Genomic DNA, 18821 nt, shown 5'->3' with positions numbered 1-18821 from the left:
TGTTTCTTTTCCTCCTCTCTGTCCTCGGTGCTTACAAAGAGCCAGTGAGGTTTGCAGAGAGAGAGAGACTGGGGGAGGAGGAAGAATTAAGTAAGGGAAAAGATGGCGAGTTGCAGGAGTAGCGTGGAGAAAGCAACATTTTTGTGCTGCTTCTTGCTGGTAATGGGGATCCTAACCTCCTGCGCCCGGCCTGAGGAGGAGGAAGAGCAAGAAGAGCAGCGCTCCTGTCACGGTGCCTTTGATCTCTACTTCATCCTGGATAAGTAAGTGACAGTCGCATTTAAAAACGTTTATTTACCCTTCAGTGCCTCCTTGCAGCAGCGGGGATGGTCTTTCCCCCGTGTCCCCGAGTGTCTTCCCCCACCTCTCCTGGTGCCAAACGTGATGTGTAGGGCAGGGTTCTTATTTTCGCTCCCCAAAATTTGCTTGCTTTTCAAGCAGAACGTTTAGGAGAGCACTGTGCTTTGTCCTAGGGTAGCTGCACATACAGACCCAGGAAACCGGGCCACCTTCAGGTTGCAGGTGTGGTGCATGAGCTGTGAGCGTTGGGTTTGAGGGGATGTTGGTTAGTGCCCCCAGCACTCCTGGAGCTTGGTGCCAAGACTCAAGCTAAATGCTGAGTTGTCGCCTGTGGGATTTGGCTGTGCCAGGTCTGTGCAGACCTACCTGAAGTTAAGGCTGGACTGCTTCTATGTGGTGGTTGCTTTTTTACAGAGCTTGTTTCTGCTCAGCTTCTTTGGAATTGTCTAAGCCTGTGTTTGGGTTACATCTATTAAAATAGGTTGGCAAACACTTTAGTACTGTGTTAGCCCAATTTAGGCATGGCCAGAGGGTGTGGTTAGACTCACATTCATAGGCATGTTATAGCAAGCTGTAGCAAAGTGAGAGGTAAACTGGTTCACCCACAGGTGTTCTTCAGAAGGCACAAATTTCTGTTTCTCCTGGTGCATTGCTCTGACTTGACAGCCAAGGGTAAAACTCAAGGAGTGTGATGGCTGAGTTATCTAATACATCCTGGGTTATATATAAGATGTGGTATTATGAAAGACTGAAGCCTTTTCTTTGTGATTCCTGACCACAAGCCAGGTATGAAGTCTGCATTGTGCTGTTTCTTGGTTGGGAGAACTGTTCAGTCCATTGGGCCCTTTGCACAGCTCACACAAGGCAAAAAAGCACCATCACTGTGGAGTCAGTATATTCCCATATTCAGAGCAAAGGCATCTGAAGACCAAAGGCGTTCTGCCTTTCTAAAAGGCAGTAACACACCATGTGGTCATTGTTTTGTTTTCTTTCACTAAGAACTTGTTCCTGAAGTAACCTTCATGTCTAGAAAGAGCTCGGGGGGGGGGAGGGTAGTGTTAGTTCTTAACTGGATTCTTGCAAGGCTTTTCCAAAGTGACTCGTACTGTTGTTATGCTCACTTCCCATATTGAATTTGCTGCAACAACGAATGTTGGTGATTGCAACGTGGTTCTCTCTGTGACATGATTCTGCAGTGCAGTTTGCTTGTTTATATTGGCTTTGTGTACCCCTGGCAATGGCCACACTGTGATCAGAAAGCACTTTACTTGATTGATGGCTGTTATCACTCATTTTGTATTTGGGGAAATCAAGGCAGATAAGAGAGTAATTTGCTCAGTAACTGATATGTCAAGTAATAGAAAATTGGTTGTATAAGCAAGTGCATTTTTAGTACTGTGGATATGAAATGGTATGTTTTCTTTTAGTAGGCTGTAGGTCTTGTATATTGGCTCAGGTGCTGTCCATTCTGTACAGTGGTCCATTGGAGACTCAACCCGAATGTGTTTGAAGGAAAAGTCACGCACTTCAGCTCCAGTGTGAAAATTCTCTTTGGCTTCAGTTGCAAACTGAATCTTTAAAACCTTTGACAGTTATACCAAACAGTTCCTCTTTGTTAAAAAGTGGTAGTAGAAGTTCCTCAGGCACCTGAGTGGTTTTAGAATCCATCCCTGCTCCTATCAAGTCTGTGGCAATGTGGTGGCAAAGCTGCTTTTGGCCTCAATGAGATTGCATTACTATCCATATGGGTACTGTTAGAATGCCAGACCTTAGAAGCCATAAGTCCCATGACAGCTGAGAGTGTATTTAGTCACAGCTGTATTTTGTGACATCTGGCATAGCACTGGGAGCTTTATAGAGGCAGGGAGGATTGACTGAGTGGATAGACACTGGATCTTGAAGCAGAATCCAGTATCTTCATCAGGAAGGAACCAGGTAATCCATTAGTGTTGAGAAGAGTCAGGGTATTCCTGGTAGAGAGAAGGCAGGAAGCTAGTCAGAAGCAGCTGGTCAAATTCGAAAATGCAGTCGGCATCTTTTATTTTTTTCTTTAAATTGGTTCCGTGCTGCCACATATATGGGAAGAATACTGGCTCTAATTTGTAGTGGGAGAATCCCCAGAAAAACCAAGCCCTCTACACCACAGAGTATCCCCACATGGCCTGGGTATTGCCTCCCTTCATTGGTGCTTTGCCAGTCAGGAGTTAGATGCATTCAGTCTTAATTAGCTGTCTAACAATGGGATTGAAGCATTGGCTCTGTGAAAAACTCCAGGCTTTAATCCTGTGACCCTGTATTGTGCTCTTTAGCTGAATGGCAGTCCCTGTCTGAAGTCAGCCTGGGTGTGGACCTAAATGACTTTAAATCTGCTTTGCTTTGCTTCCCCATAGAAAGATGTAATCTTACATCAATAGGAGGCAAATTGGAATAAGACAACAAGCCTTTCTCCTTACGCATGTAAGCACTGTGTGTTACTGCAATGACTTTATTGGGACATGATTTTTCTTTTTCATTCTGCCAGGCAAAGTCTCTGGGGATTTAATCCTGCAGGCAACAACCCTCAGATGGAAAAGATCATCTGCTGGTGAAGTTATTGATATAATATATATGCTGCCAATTAGTGAAAGAAACTCACTGATTTCTTACAGTTTTTCTCAGCTTGAAGTTGATTGCACCCTTTATGTTAACTCCATAGGATAGGCAAGATCAGAGCAGTGGAACGAAGCCTTGGATGAGCAAGAAGCTGGCAGGGTGAAAGGGAAAAGCAGCATGTATGGGAGGGATATGTGCCACCATCCTCCTTAGGATTGTCTGACTATGCCAGAGCCACATTAGGACTGCCTGGTTTCTGGGGATGCTTCTCTTGAAGCTGGGAGAACTGGACATTAGCTGGCCACAAAGGTGGTTGCCTGGAATGTGCAATCTTGTGCTGTTTGCATGTCATAGTTTGAGTTACGAGACTTGAGCTTGTTGGAGTAGTAGAAGACTTTAATGTATCATACTGAAGCAGCAGAAATTTTTCTGTTTTTAGCAAAGTCATTCCCTCTGCATGAGGTAAGGCAGTATACAGTGCAGCTGGCATACCCACCTCTCCTATGGCATGCAGTTAAGATCAAGTCACATGTGGTACCTAAGATCCCAAAGATCTTACCTTTAAACAAACGTAGCTCTGAAGCCCAGCATAATGAATAGTTCTGTATTTCTCACTTGCTTTGGTTGTTTCATTTGCCTTGCTTACCCAGGTGCTTGAAGAAATTGTTTCAGTCCCAACCCAAACTGCTGGAGGACAGATCCTTTTAGGGATTTGAGTGCTTGACTGTCAGGTCTTATAGTGACATCCTTGTGCTTGAGCATGTAAATAACTTCCTTTCATGCCTGCCTTGCTGTTGACATCTGACTGTTGTTTGTAATCATATTGAAATGCACTTGCGCAGCAGAAAGGATGAGTGACCTCTAGTGTTTTCTAATTATAACAGTGCCTGGTAGCATCATTATGATTGTTTATTAGTGCAACAAATAGAAACCCTTTTAAAGTAAGGACTTACAACTGCCATAAATATCTGCTGCTGGCAATGCTTGACATGACAGATCTGAGCTGCAGAGCTGTCTGTGTTTTATATTTACCCAGTATGAAGAAATGTCTTTGATTATTGTTTTCACTTTAGGACAGGATGGAAAATTGGGGGTGGGGGAACAATGCGAGATAGAGGGAAGTATTTTCTTATTTTCCTGCTGGGATGTTTTCTAAGAAATTATTTTTATTTTGAGGAAAAATGATCTGCACAGCCTTGGGAAAATGTTTTCTTTTCCCACAGCAGACACCATGGCAGCACAAATGTCTTGAGTAAGGCCCTGGCTGATTTTCTTTTAGAGCAGTGATTATAATGTTTTTTGGGGGGAAGATGCTGGCCTGACTAATATTTATCCACTCCTCATCTTCCCCCTGAACTTCTGGATAGTAACTCTTCATGGTATTCCCATCTCTTAGGCCCACAACAATATTGCCTTTCACATCAATTTTGCTTTGTCTCCTGTGCTCCTGAGAGCATCCCTGTCAACACCAACTTTGGTAAAGACATCAGTAAAATATGGCCAGCTTCTCACTTGTAATCCATTTACCAGCTTCCTCTCTTTAAACTTGGTAAGCTTTGCTCCGAGGTGAATGTTCATGGTTGGGAGCTGGTGGGGAAGTGTACAACCTCTAATTATATGGGAAATTAGCTACTGTGTCTCAACTGCTTCCTGGTTTTGAGGTTTGGGTCTGTGTCAGCCCACCCAACTTCCCTTTGAAAAGCCAGTTTTGTGGAGGAGGGAGGGAAACAGGTTGATGCTTCCTAAGTCGCTGCAGGCGAGCCAGAAAAGCTACTGGAACAAAAGGGATTTCAAAATCTGCTGTTCTGGACCAGCTTTTATCATTTTAAACCAACGGTAATGAGTTGTTGATCTCCACCTTGGGTTTGTTGTGTTGTGTTTTTTTTTTTCTCTTTTTCACAGTATGCCATATTTAAAGCAAAGAAAGAGAGTTTGGTAAACACATTTTGTGTCCCTCCCTATCCCTATTTCCTTGCCAATGATTTGAATGAATTTAGCACTCATGAATTACAAGTACTAGTGAGAGCAAGTATTTTTTGCCTTAGGCTCTCACTCTGCCTCTTTTCCCGTACTTGTGTAATCTCAGCCCAAGAATGTTAGGATGGAGCAGGACCTATGGGAACTTCTGCAGCTTCTCTCTCTGTGCTATCTTGGTCTGATGCCGTTCTTGTTGTGCTGGTTTTACACAGCACGTGAGGTGGGGAAGAGTGTGGCTAAGAACGTTGTTGTGGTTGGAAATCAGACTGCTGGCAAAGATAGGTGCCTGAACACATATGCTGTCACCTAACTTAATTGCATTTGAAAATCTGTGTTGACTGACTAAAACTACTGCTGAACTCCTTTTTTTTTTTTTTTTCTTTTTCTTTCATAAGAATATCTACCTACTGCAGGCAGACTTCAGTTCATTGTAAAATATAGGAGCTGATGCAAGTCAGCTGCCTATTGAGATTGAGAGGAGTTGCTTTCTGAACAAAAGTATCACTTTTGTTTTTTAGATGGCATTGATTCCTATCCATGTATATTTAAAAATGGTTGAATCTGTCTTCCACCTTTGCTGTCTGACTTTCTCCCCCCCCTTTATAATGTAACCACATCATCTACATGACACCTCGTACTCCCCAGCTGCCCCTAAGCAATATTCTTTATTGTTTTCAAAACCTAATCTGCTGATATTTTGCCTTTGCATCTTTCTTTGTTGTGGTTATATCTCAGACAGCACTGTGTTTTTCTTACAACAGGTATAATTGCTTGGAATGTTCCAAAGCGAATTTTTATTTGGCTTCAGACATACCTATGTTATTGGAACCAGGTTTTATTTGTTTGTAGTTTGTCTGGTATTATTCTGCCAGCTTTGTCTTTTGGCAGGAAAAAAAAATATTCAGGAAAACCAATTCTCTTCCCTTCTGCTGCAAGAAAAAAATTCTTTATAAAACACAATGCAAAGTTAATGGGCAGTGGTTATTTGACATAAACCATATACAGTTAACAGGAAGAAAAAGCCATGGCAGCTTGTCATTTGCCGTCTATTTATGCATGTAACTAAATCTGATTTATTTGGGGCTTGAGCCAAGGAAGTAAACCATAAGATTTCCAGTGACCCAGGATTTTTGTTCATGTGCACTCAGTGATTGAGAATTTCATTACTTTTGTCTGAGCTTGTAGGCCAAATGCTGGTGTGAGTTTGTATGAGGCATATTAGGACAGAACCTTTTAATTTCAAATGCGACTCAAAATTGACTCCTAGGAGTTTTTCTGGGCTCAAGAGTTGTATTTCCCAGCTCCTGGCTATCATTTGCACTTTGTTAAGAGTGTTGCAGAGTGACTAGGATTGAGCATTGCTCACTTTGTGCTGAAGAGAATGGGGATGCTGAGAATGGGTCTTCCAGCCTTGATGCTCCTCAGAGCAGCTCTCAGCCTTAAAGGGAGATCTGAAGTGGATACATGCAGTCTAAGCATGGCTTCTGAATTTCACTTTGTGCTCTTTTGTTAGTTGGGGATGTAGTAAGAGCTATAGTAGCAGATGGATGTGACTTTTGGATTAGATGTATTACACAGGAGCAAAGAGCAGTGTTTGAGGCGTGACTTAGAGAAGTCTAATGTTTCTGCAGATTTTGTCGGTAATTTTACTAGAGAAAAGCCATGTATAAAATTAATGGTTTCGTTTGTGAGACCCTTTGTGTTCAAATACTTTGAGTTCTGTGCTCAGGGTGCTGGCCGAGGACTAAAATCCATTTAGGAGTTACTCCTCTGCATCTTCCCCTCCCCATTCCAGCTTTTGTCTTGTCAATTAGTGTTACAAGTACTCTGAAGGAAGGACTGTCTCAGAATAGCTGTCTCCACCAGTGTTTCTAATTGCCTCTGGAGCACATAATATAAACTAGTCTGTCCTTGCCTAGATGAATCACCCAGTCCCTTATATGCTTGCAAGAAGCATTGTTTGGGAGAGGAGGACTGTTGTCACTTTGAATGCTGTGCTGGTTCAGAAGAGAGCAGAGGGGTGGATGAACACGGGCATGTGCATGTCTGAAACCACAACAAAATAGGTGCCTCAGGGTTTGCTTTTATTGCAGAGCTGTTATTGGCCATGTGCAAGAATTCTGTTGTCTACAGCATGGTTGTGGCCATAAAGAGTCCTCTAAATAACATCAACAACAAAGTGCCACATTTCTAAGCAATGGGCCTTACACAGGATCACCATTAGCTTTAGGGGATAGAGACTTAGAGGGACCTCTAAACTTAATGAGTATTGTCCTCTCCTGACACCATACTCAAACTGAATGTGGCATCATTAATAACGGGTCTGTTTCGTGCTCTGGGATTCCTGGAATTGCTGCCTTCAGCTAATCTGTAGCAGAGGCAAGTGTTCATGTGCAATGAATAGGACAAGGAGCAGCCCTGTATCTTCATGGAGTTTCTCACTTTCAGCAGGGAGGGAAGGCTGTGGGTCCTGCTGCCTTTCCTCTGTGTGCATGAAATAATAAAATATATTCACTGTTTGGGTAATGCTGGGATTTTAACTTTCATTGCTAAGGTGTAGGACTGATGTATGTTGCACTACATAGGCTGCTGATGGTGAGTTAAGCTGTAACTGTGAATCACAGATGCCCTAGGACAGACACCTTACAACTGACCTTCCTATCTTTTGCCTGCTGAAGTAACTGGGCTGAGATTAGCACCCCATTTACCAGCATTTTGCTGTTTAATTTTTTAGGGCTCCAGCTCCACTGGCTCTGGGAGCCTGTAAGTGGAGGTTTCCAACCCATCTCACGCTTTGTTGTTTTCACAAGCAGCAGTGGAGTACCTCAGATTGGGGTAGGCATGACTTTAACATGCTTTTTTTTTACACTGACACAGAGTAAAAGTGCTAAGCTAGAAGGAGTCACTCCAAAGTAAGCAGGAGCAGAATGAAGCCTTGCAATCACATCACTTCCTTCCACCCCCAGAAATACTCACTGACCTCCTCTTTTCCCCTCCCTTCAAGCAGTAGCAATAAGAAATTCAGGAAAACAGCAGCAGCAGGAGCTGCAGCAGCAGCTGCTCCTCCAAGCAAGTCCCAGTGAGGCCAGGAGGACATTCTTTCCTGTGTTGTGGTTTGCTGACTCTCCTCTTTGTCTCGTGTGTAATGGGAACAGAGCTTGTGGAGTGGGGAGCACGCTCACAACAAATGGCTCCTGTGGGTTTTTTCACTTTGCTTGGGCTTAATTCTGATCCCAGTTGTGCCGGTATGAACTTGGGGAAATTCTGCTATTTCTCTGGACCTGTTCCAGGCTCACCCCAGCAGAAACAGGCCCTGAGATACTTTCCGCGGCTCTCCGGCTACCCACAGCAGCTGTTTATTGCTTTGCATTTTCCTTCACCATGAGAATTATGTAACCTCTGAGGGCTGGAACCTCATCATCCAGCTTGTCTCTGAAAGGCACACTCACTGCTTGTAAGCTGTGGGTCACCATCCATAGAAGTCTTTGGCTTGTGGGGCCTGGTACTTTGCAGAGAACAAGGGGCTCACTGGGCATCTTCAGTGGGGAGTGTGCAAGGAGGAAGCCTGGTGCTCAGCTGAGTGACAGTGGCTGTGTTGAATGATGCAAGGAGTTGAACCAGGTAGCTGATCACTGAAAGCAGGAAATCTCAAAGGTGTGAGCCAACAAGATAGGTCTGGCTGTAATGTAGCCTTTCTTTGCTGACAGCTTGGTAGATCCACTGGTACAAACCTCCACATCAGGATACATAGGGTTCCCTGGCTGCATCACTTCCCTATGGCTTCTCTGGTGAGGGAGGATGACCGTGTGTTGTGTGCCCAGTGCTTTTTCTGCACAGCACTGACTTTTTCCATGCTTCCTTTATTCTTTTATCTTTATTCAGAAGTCTTCCCAGTTCCTCTGAAATCTTACAGGAATGTATCATTTGATGGCCAAACAGGCCAAGCAAGGAATCTGTTTATGGTTATTTACTGATGACACTTTGGGACAACACATCTACTCTGAGGCCCCTGTTAGCATGGGTACACTGATTAACATGAGTTTTTTATTAGTTACTGAAAGGTTCTAAGGGAAACAACCAAAACAACAAAACTGCTGTAAAAGCCATGCTGTGTGGATGACCAACAGTAACCTGTAGTGCAGAAAGTCACTGAAAGACCCTGTGCTTCGTAACTGTGGAGTTAAAAACAAGTATGGCTTTCAAGCATTGGTTATATTCAGATAGGAGCTCAGAGTATGCTTGGAGCCTCCCACTTGTCATGGGAAACCAAGGCAAGAAACCTCCTAGCCTGATGCAGCCAAGAAGGGCAGCAGGTTAGTTTATGCTGCCAGCAAAAGCGATTCTGAAGTGTGAAAGATAAGATCCCAAAAGCAATGAAATGCATCAGTATCTTCAATAACATTGGGCAGCTCCGGTTTGTCAGTCTTTGACAGCATCTGGCAACATAGTATATAGTTTAGCAAACATTTTATTGTTGTAATTCTTTGTTTAATCTGCCATTAAAACTGGTGGTGGTGGTGGTGTATGGTCATGCCTCAGGGCAACAGATGAAACTATCAGGACAAACCCCAGCAGCCTCTGAAACATATATATATATATATATATATATATATATATATATATACAGCAAATAAAAATACTTTACAAGTGGGGATATATAGAGGTGAGCTTCAGTGGCAGGGTGGGGAAATCAGGTTTTTCTATAACCTAGGCTACCCCTACTGGTGTTCATGAGAGGCTTGACATGATGGGCATTGGTGGCATTTGGGTATCATTTGCAGTGGGACATGACATACATGGGCTTGGAGGAATCTGGTGTGGAACTGATTAAGTGCTGACTACTTCACTGGTACTCTTTATATGGGATTTTGAAACAGGAATGTTTTCTTGCTAGTGTTTCTGTCTGGTTTTGACAGTTCCCAGTTGATAGATTGGAATACTTCGGCACTTCCCAGCTGGTAAGCACCATGTGGGTTCATATTAAGAATATTAGTCTTAAGATTGAGAGTGAAATGACCAATTTCACTGTGGAGTAGAATCTATCCTAGAGGACAAGGAGACCCACTGCCATGCTAAAGTACCTCTGCTCAGCAGGGTTGTAACCTGATGATGTGGAGCCAGACACTCTGAGAGCACTGTACACTCCTCAGACCCCCCTAGCTTTTCAGAAGTGGGCATCTACAGATTGATTGCAGCCAATTACTAGTCTCACTGGCTGTACCCTTTCCATGAAGGGGTGTTTCATTATAGTCAGAGTGTATGGAAGAGCACAGTATTAAGGTTATCTGTATATTTTTACTTTAAAAGTCTTAATGTTTTTCCACCATGAGTGGTTTATGATTTTCTGGAATTTCCAGTATTGAGGCTTTTTTACCAAACTGCTCTTTGCCTGAGGGGTAGATTAAGAAAAAAAAAAGGGGAGGGGGAGGTAGGAGAGGTAATTCTGACAGTCCTAAGAAGGTACTGGAAATGATGGTTTGTGGCTGTTACAAAGAAAACTCGTTGCTACTTTCTTTTTTGGATTGCATCAGTGCCTCTGGAGCCAGCAGTAGAAATTTGATACCTCCTCCAAAATAGGTCAGCCTTTTCCAAGTAAAGTACTGCAGCTAATCTGTGAAGTGACTCCATTAGAAATTGCAGGAGTTGGATTTAAGTGGGGTGGAAAAGTCAGAATGAAACTGGATGTCAACTCCAGGGGGGAAAGACTTAAAAAAAAATAATCTGGGAGCTGTAAATGCATCTTGCAGAGATTCAAGAAAATCTCTTTTGAGTTCATCATGTTTAGAGAGTTAGCTGGGACGCTGAGAAAAATCCTGGGGAATTACGGGCATTGAACTGCCTCAAATCCCTTTTGGAAAAGCTGTCTTTAAAGTACAGACCTCACATCAGCATGGATTGTTTTTTAATGATGAGAAAAGTGCTAGCAGTGCCAGAAACTTTCATTGGTGCTGGGTATGACTATGTAAACATGTCACTGCATAGCACATAGAGATTGGAGACCGCAGAGGGTCCAGACCCTTGGTTTGAGCAGTTCCTTGTGCTTTGTTGCCCTCTCTCTTTAATTCTGTGATAACCAGTTCAGTCTGTGAATGAATCACCAGTTCTCCAGAACAGTAGCACATGTGGGTTCCTGTATGCTAACCTGTGCCTGACATACAGGGGCAGGAGCAACTGGCATAGAGTCACTTGGAAAGTCCGTAGTAGAACTGAGAATTGTAATACAGGTCGTTTTCTCGCTTTTTAATATATATTTACACAGAAAAATGTCTAACAAGTTAGAGGAAACCTACTGTTATGCAGTAGTTAAATTTCAGAAACTTTTTAGTTCTCTGCCTAAGTCCCTGTCATCCTTCTGTATGTGCTGTTGTTTTATTGATCCTTATGCCTAGGACACCTGATATGTGAGTTTGCCTAGCAAGGAAAGCAAATAAGTCATTCTTTCATAAACACCACAGTGCTATAGAGGGCTTTTAAAACCATTGACTTCTCATACTTTGTAGCCTAGTTAATGGCCTAAAAGTGTGTGGCATATATCTACACAGTAGAACCGCCTGTCATTTACTACAGAGTTGCTGCATGCAAGGGTCTGTTTGAGGTCTGAGTGTGGGGGTCCCTGGGAATGTAAGACTAAGCAGAAAAAAAACAGGGAGTGCCAGTAATTCCGTTTTATTTATTGGGAATGGCAGCATGAATGTAAGTTTGTGCATGTAACCAAGTTGCCAAAGTTTTCACAAGAAATCTGTAAAGCAGCCAGGGATTGACTGGCCAGAATGTTAGTCCAGCGAATTAGCTATGAGTACTGCCTTTCCCTTCTGAATTACTTCAGAAGCTTTCTCTTGTGAAACAAACAGTAATTCATGGAAGCGTTCTCCCACACGTTTTGGGAGAATAGAAGATCAGTCAAGACTTCCTGTGTGGCTGCAAGGGGAGAGCTGTGCTCTAGGAAAGCAAATAATCTGCTTGCAGCTCACAGTCAAATAAAATTAATTAAACTAGAAGACAATATTTATATGGTATGTTATAAAAGGAACAAAAGCAGATGGAAGAGTTACTGAATTTGTTTTCAAATTGTATGGTAAGCCATTTCATACCTACTTCTCTTTAAGTCAGTAGGTTTTGCCATGGTGGTTTCTGTTACAGGTTCCAACACAACTTCTGTGGAAACCTCAACAGAGCTAGCTGCCTCATCTCAATAGACATCTATGTAATTTGTGTCCTGAACCACCTTTGGAGTAGCACAGGCTTAAGAATGAGAGTGGAACAAGGAATTTCAATGTAAAATAGATTAATGTAATCAATTATGTTTTGTACACAGGTCTGGAAGTGTTAGAAATCATTGGACTGAGATATATTCTTTTGTGGAAAGCCTAGCTGAGAAGTTCATAAGGTAAAGTTTTCTTAAGTTGATATTTTAATCTGCTATATACTTGATTTGTTCTTTCATTCACTGCTTCTTAGCAAATGGAAATCTGAAGTGGTGTGTGTTTGATGTGGATCTGGCTTGTTCTTCTGTTTCAGTCCAATGCTGCGGATGTCTTTCATCGTTTTTTCTTCACGAGGCACTACAGTCATGAAACTAACAGAAAACAGGCAAGTATTCCCTACAGCTTTCATCCAGAAATATCCTCCGTCCCTCCTCTCAAGCAGCAAGTGGCCCCCAAACCAGAATCCAGAGGTCTGTCTTGGTCTCACTGTGGCACCAACTCAGGCAGCAACTGAAATCCGTTCCACCCTTCCCAGCTGGAAGAGGGCTTAGAAGGACTTTGGGTCTCCCATTACCGTTTTTTTTTCAGCCTTGTAAGAGTAAGGCAGCACTGGGCTGTATGTTCTTTATTGCAGTATTTTAAGGAGAAACTACATTTCCAGTCAAGGAATCATGTACATTCTCGCTATCCCTAGGTAACCAAATACGGCAGCTTTTGCATCAGCTATCTCATACCCTGAGCTGATGAGCAAAAGGACTGTATGGAAGTCCCACAGTGCTTTTCAGAGTGACCCAAAGTCCCGAACTTCATGTCAACAGCTAGTTGTACTCAGCCCCCCCCAAAAAAAAAACCAAACCAAACCAATCCCCCCCCCCAAAAAAAAACCAAGCAAAACCAAAACCCAAACAAACCAAAACCTCAAAAGCAAAAAACCACCAACCAAGCAGACAAAACCAACCCAAATAATTTTGGGTTTAATTTGCCTCATGTACCCAAATCCCAGTTATGGAGGTGTTTCTAAGAACTTTCTTTCAGCTTAAAGCCCTTGCTTTTGCTGCTGCTTCTGTCTGTATGAGAAGGTGCCAGCAATACAGTGCACCCTATAAAAAAGACGGCTTTGAAGCAGTCTTGAAACAGGACCTCTCCTCCGTTTTGTACTCCAGGTTCTCACCCAAAACCAGAAACCCCACAGGGGTCTTGTGTTTCTGCTGGCTCCACTGAATTTTGGCTTAGGTCTCCACCTTGGTGGCAGAGCCCAAACTTGCTTACTTCTCCCAGGTGGATTTATTCTTTTCAAGGTGGACAGTAGACAGGAGCCCTGTGGCAATATGTTGAACATGATATTAGAATGTTCCCTCTCCTAAACTCCTGTTCTCTGTATGGATCACCATGTGTGCCTTTTCAGCTCATTCTATAGTTTGAAAGGGTAAAAATGTGCTTTTTGCTGTAAGGACAAATCCTGAATTTCCAGCTTCTAATTTTACCTTCATCCCACATAGACTCCTGTTTCCTCTGTAGTTGGGGTTGTACCACCTAAAATACCCAGTTGTAAAGTGGGGCTCTGACTATCCTTTAAAAAATAATGTGCCATTTCATCTGGGGATGATGCTGGACTGCCTACATCTCGTCTGTTGAATATTTGTGCCTTACTTGCTTTATTTGTGTGCCATTAATAAAACGAAAACTTTGCTGAGGATCAGGGTCATTTAGTGATCAGTGGTTGATTAAATTATTCATTTCACTGAGCGATCCTGTTCGTTAACAGGTATTTGTGGAGTAAGAAGCTGTGCAAGAAGGTGTCATAGTATCAGATTCCCCCTCTTATTAGGCAGCCAGCTGGCCCAAGAAGGTTGATCAGTTCCTGGTCTAGGATAGGAAATACACATCATTCCCATCCTGTTCTCTTATCTTTTGGCCTCTGTCTTTATAATGGAAAAGTCCTAATTCCAGCTGTCCTGATGATTGATTGAATATAGGGGTTATGTTTGTCCCATTTTCATGACAGGGTCATAAGCTTTTAAATTCTCATTCCATCCGCAGTTTGTCAGAGTCTAATATCTGGTATTTGCTTTAATTCAATCTTATCCTGACTGACAGTGTACCAGAATGAGGGATGGAATTGCACCCTTAAAATATATTAACCCTAACACTGTATCATATATCCAGTTTTGTGCTCCTATGGGTGTTTGGCTGAAAAATTGTGGGGGTTGAAAAAATAAAATAAAATTGATTTTAACAGTGTTTTGTTTGGTTTTGTTTTCTATCCAAAGGGAAGCCATAAGACGAGGGCTCAACATTCTTCAGTCTGAAGTGCCTGGAGGAGACACATTCATGCATGAAGGATTTAAAAGGGTACATATCACAGTACCTTCTTCCTTTGATTTATACATAGAAACTTTGCTTTGCTTGCTTCTGGTGTACTTAAGAGCTAACAAAGTTCTGCACTTTGTTGCAGGCAAATGAGCAGATTTACCACGAAACCTATGGAGGTATGTGTTATATATTGCTCCTGTTAAGTATCTTCATTGAAGAGACAGTGATGATAGTTCATATATGACCTGCAGTCAACCCGCTGAAAAGTGTTAGAGAAGGATTTGGTGTTACACAATCGCTACATTCCATTTTGACTACAGCTCTACTTTTAAATGAATCATTCATGATTTATTAAGACCAGAAGAGACCAGGATGATCACAGATCTGCCCCAGTGCAGAATACAGACCAAAACATTAAAGCCAGAACTGCTTGTCCTGTTTCCAGGGGACAGGAGTACCCAGATTTTCCTGCACCCTTTTGTCCTGATACACTCAGCACTGCCTGCCTTGTGCACCCAAGTCCTTGTTCTCATTAGTGTAGGGGTGAATACAAACAGCTGAGATTTTTGCATCAGTGTGACTGATTCAGGATCAGATTCTGAGTTTCTAAAATGTAAATTTTGCCAAAATTTGAAGAGGGAAATGTATTTGTGGCTTTTATCTTTGCCAAAAGAAGGCCTAATTAGTTAAACTGAACCCTTCTTGCCTGGTTTGTACTGTGGTATGAGGTGGTTCTCATTTGTGGGCTGGTGGTCTCTGGAAAATGGAGAAATGGGTCAGTGCCTTTTCATAAAATAGACTGTGAGTGTAGATTCTTCATCAGCACCTCTGCATAGCTTCTCAGGCACCTCTGTCAGCAGAGTCCTGAAGAATGCAACTGAAAGCTCTTTTACCTCATCATAGTATATAGCTAAGAACTAACCAACTATTCTGTAAGGAAAAAGTAGATGACATCTGGATTTATAAATCTGAAGTTTATAAATCTGGATTATAAACTTCAGGGAAGAAACATGTTCAAAAGAAAACAAAATAAGCTTTCAGTGTTTTTTCCAGCCCTTTTCAAGCATACTGAGCAGGAAAAAAGAAAAAAAAAAAAAAAAAAGAGGAATACAGGATTCCAAGCTATCCCCCCCCCCCCTAAGTTGCAGGTCATTTTTTTAAAGATTTGTCTGTGTCTGACATGACATGGGAAGGACTGCATGGCATAAGAAACCTGTCAGAACCGATCAGTGTTTAATTTCAGACTGTATGGGGGAAGACACTTGAAGTTGTAACAGATTATTTTGAAAAATAAGAAATACTTCTCTGAAAGTAACGCGTGTGTGTGTATTAGTTACTTTGCTTAAGAACCATGGATGCAGAATGGTAGATTGAGCCGTAGTTTGCACATTAATGAAGTTTAATTTTGTTGACATCTTACATTTTTTTAGGTAGTACTGTATTCTGTACTGCATTATGCATATAGCTATCAAACGTCTATGCAGCCTTTTCACTTAAGCTTAGGTGGGATATAAAATCTTTCCACAAGGTGTGAATTTTCTGTCATGAACCTGATCTCAAGGTTTTCACATGCTCAGAAGTCATATGATTTTTAGTGACAGCTCTTCAAGAAGTGTAGGACTGAACACCTTACAGAAGCACATTTTGTGCCATATTCAGTTGGGTTGCTCTTTGAAAGTCTGCTGGAGGAGAAGGTAGGATGGCAGCAAAGCTCCTTTTGCATAGGTATTATCTCTTACCATCATCTCTGGACAAGGTTTGTGTAGAGTCAAGTTTGCAAAGAGAAAAGGGGAAACCTGTTCTTCTGTGCAAATCCGTTTTGCCACTTTTCCACACGAAAGGTCTAGATGTAATCTTGGTAGATGCATTTATTTGTCAAAAAAAAGGAATGCCTCACTTCAAACTTTCATTTCATTGTTGAATCTTTGTGTCATACATACAATGGTAATCTGATAACTATCTTTCATGTAGGAGTTCGGACTGCTAGTGTGATTATTGCTCTCACGGATGGAGAATTGCAAGATGTTCAGTTTTATTATGCTGAACAAGAAGTAAGTCACCTTCACATTCACCCAAACTGCTTATGTTAGACCTGTAGGCATTAGCTGCTGGCTCCACTTACTACATGGCTTTGCGCTTGATGGCAATTTCTTTTTTTTTAGGCCAACCGAGCCAGAAGCTTTGGCGCTATAGTTTATTGTGTTGGAGTGAAAGATTTCAATGAAACGCAGGTAACTTTGCTTGCTCAATGAAACGCAGGTAACTTTGCTTGCTTTCCTCTAGTTTTGATTTTCTGTGACATTAGTGCACAAGTAACAGCATCAGAGGAAGGCATTTATTTAATTACTTGAGGCATAAATCATTTCATGTCAGTATGATGTCTTTTAGCAAGTATGAAAGGGCTCAGTTTTGTTCACTGTAATTTTGTTTTCCTCATGATTTATGATTGTCTTTCTTTGCAGCTGTCAACAATTGCTGACAGCATCAATCATGTTTTTCCAGTTACGGGAGGCTTTTATGCCCTAAGAGGCACCATTGATTCAGTAAGTTGGGTATTCTGAAACCCAGAAAAGGACACCCTTTCCTGTGTTAATGAAGAATAGATAAAAATGATTACAAAAAATGCTGTTATCTACATTTTTAGATTCTCAAGAAATCTTGCATTGAGATCCTAGCAGCTGAACCATCGAGTGTTTGTGCAGGAGGTAAGTTTTCACAAGAGCACTGCAATAAGGCAAATGGTCGACACTGATGAAATGTCAGTAACTGTCTAATGTGGTATCAGAGCTGAAGCCTGTGGATGTGTTAGAGCATCCCCTCAGGCCATGGCTAAAGAAAGCCTTACGTGTTCCTTCTCAGCCTGAGAAAAAAATTGTGCCAATAAACATCTATCTGCTGTGCCTGAAAACCTGCTTGGAGAGTTGATTGAGGTAGCACTTTGGTAACTGGGGATGCCACTTTTAAAACATCCAAGAGCAAGAGACAACAAAAACAATGTAAAGCCAGACTGTCAGAAGTGGTTTAGAGTCTAAAGGCAGCATCCCAAAAATTTCTGGAAAGGCTGCATTCCTGGGTCTGCTAGGGCTTGTTGGCAGTTAGAACAAGATTTTGCAAAATGTGCACAGAAATTTCAGTTTTATTGAACCAGATATAATGAACTGCATAGGCTAGGGTACCTGGTGTGTTTTCCAAACTGCTGATGGTTAGTGTGTGTGATAAACATGGAGAATCCCCATAGGAGCTGCTGATAATTTCATGCTTTTCATGTGTAGTATATTTAACTTGGATTTGTTCTGTTTGCGTTAGCAATTAACTTGCTGTGTGTTTGTCTACTGAAGAGGCTATTACAGCAGAGTAAGAGTGACACCGTAAGTTTGCTGGAAGGTACAGTTTACAGCGTTGGTTATTTAGATTTGATGTTACTGTCTTGTGTTCATTCCCTTCTATGCTGAAAAATGAACACATTAAAACAGCAATGATGCATGAAAGCTGACCTTGAAAACAAACAAAAATAGGAAAATCAGGAAAAATCTAGTAAATATTACAGAGAAGAGAAATGTTTCATTCTTCATTTCCACACATCAATCACAGTATGATCTTGCTATGAGTATTTTGATTTAAAATGAAATATCCATGTATCTTCTGAACTATTCCTAAGTATGTAATTGTGGACTAGATGTTTGTGTTAAAAATCCTGTCAGTAGAAAAAGTATGAAAAAGATTGATTTTATTTTCAAAAATCAGTTTGTGGAGATGATCAGAAACAATTTTAAAGCTTTGACTTTTCAAAGTGTTTTGGTTTTGTTTGTTTTTTTTTTTTAATTTCATAGTGGTAAATTCTTCCTTTATTTGCTTTCAGTTTATTGTATACCAGAGAGGGGTTTTTGTGCAACAGCTTATTGCAAGCTTTCCCATTCAACAAAAATTGCATTTAGCAATGTGAGTGTTCCAAAAGAAGAGATTTCAGTAGTAGTCCTGTAATTGATCAGAAAATGTTAAGAATGTTGGAAAGATGAATTTGAAACCATCTTTTCGAATGGAAATTTGACAATATTTTTCAGAAGCATTTGAGGAAATAAATTTTAAAGAAAATGTTTATAGAATCATAGAATCATAGAATAGTTAGGGTTGGAAAGGACCTTAAGATCATCTAGTTCCAACCCCCCTGCCATGGGCTTCTCAAAACTGGATGTATTTCAGCATAAAGAGTAAAGTTTCTTTTATTCAAAAGGAATGATGAGTTCAGTTTTTTGCCAAGCTTTCTAGGTAACCAGCTTATCACAAGCATGATTAAAAATACACAAGTACACTTCAAAATAGTTTGCCCTTTCTACAAAAATAAAATATTGCTGCACTACTTGCATCTGTAAATGTTTTGTTTGTTTGGCTTTTAAGTAAGATCAATATAAACTGGGGAAAACCAGTTTCCATGTA

General features: G+C 41.4%; 1 protein-coding gene across 1 annotated transcript in view; it reads left to right on the top strand.

Moving 5' to 3' along the window:
* ANTXRL (ANTXR like) overlaps positions 1-18821 on the top strand; it is a 53964-nt gene continuing 35143 nt past the window's right edge. Inside the window, exons 1-9 of the mRNA XM_061358810.1 lie at positions 1-263; positions 12185-12256; positions 12388-12459; positions 14345-14426; positions 14530-14563; positions 16359-16438; positions 16550-16618; positions 16850-16930; positions 17032-17092. Coding sequence (XP_061214794.1) covers positions 103-263; positions 12185-12256; positions 12388-12459; positions 14345-14426; positions 14530-14563; positions 16359-16438; positions 16550-16618; positions 16850-16930; positions 17032-17092 — 712 coding nt within the window. The 5' untranslated portion in view covers positions 1-102. The remainder of the gene's footprint in view (positions 264-12184; positions 12257-12387; positions 12460-14344; positions 14427-14529; positions 14564-16358; positions 16439-16549; positions 16619-16849; positions 16931-17031; positions 17093-18821) is intronic.

This window comes from Neopsephotus bourkii, unplaced genomic scaffold (genome assembly GCF_033783945.1).
Source record: "Neopsephotus bourkii isolate Nb327-2 ecotype Australia unplaced genomic scaffold, CSIRO-AGI_Nbou_v1 NB_951, whole genome shotgun sequence".
In the NCBI taxonomy this organism is placed as follows: domain Eukaryota; kingdom Metazoa; phylum Chordata; class Aves; order Psittaciformes; family Psittacidae; genus Neopsephotus; species Neopsephotus bourkii.
This window is presented reverse-complemented; position numbering and strand designations above follow the sequence as displayed.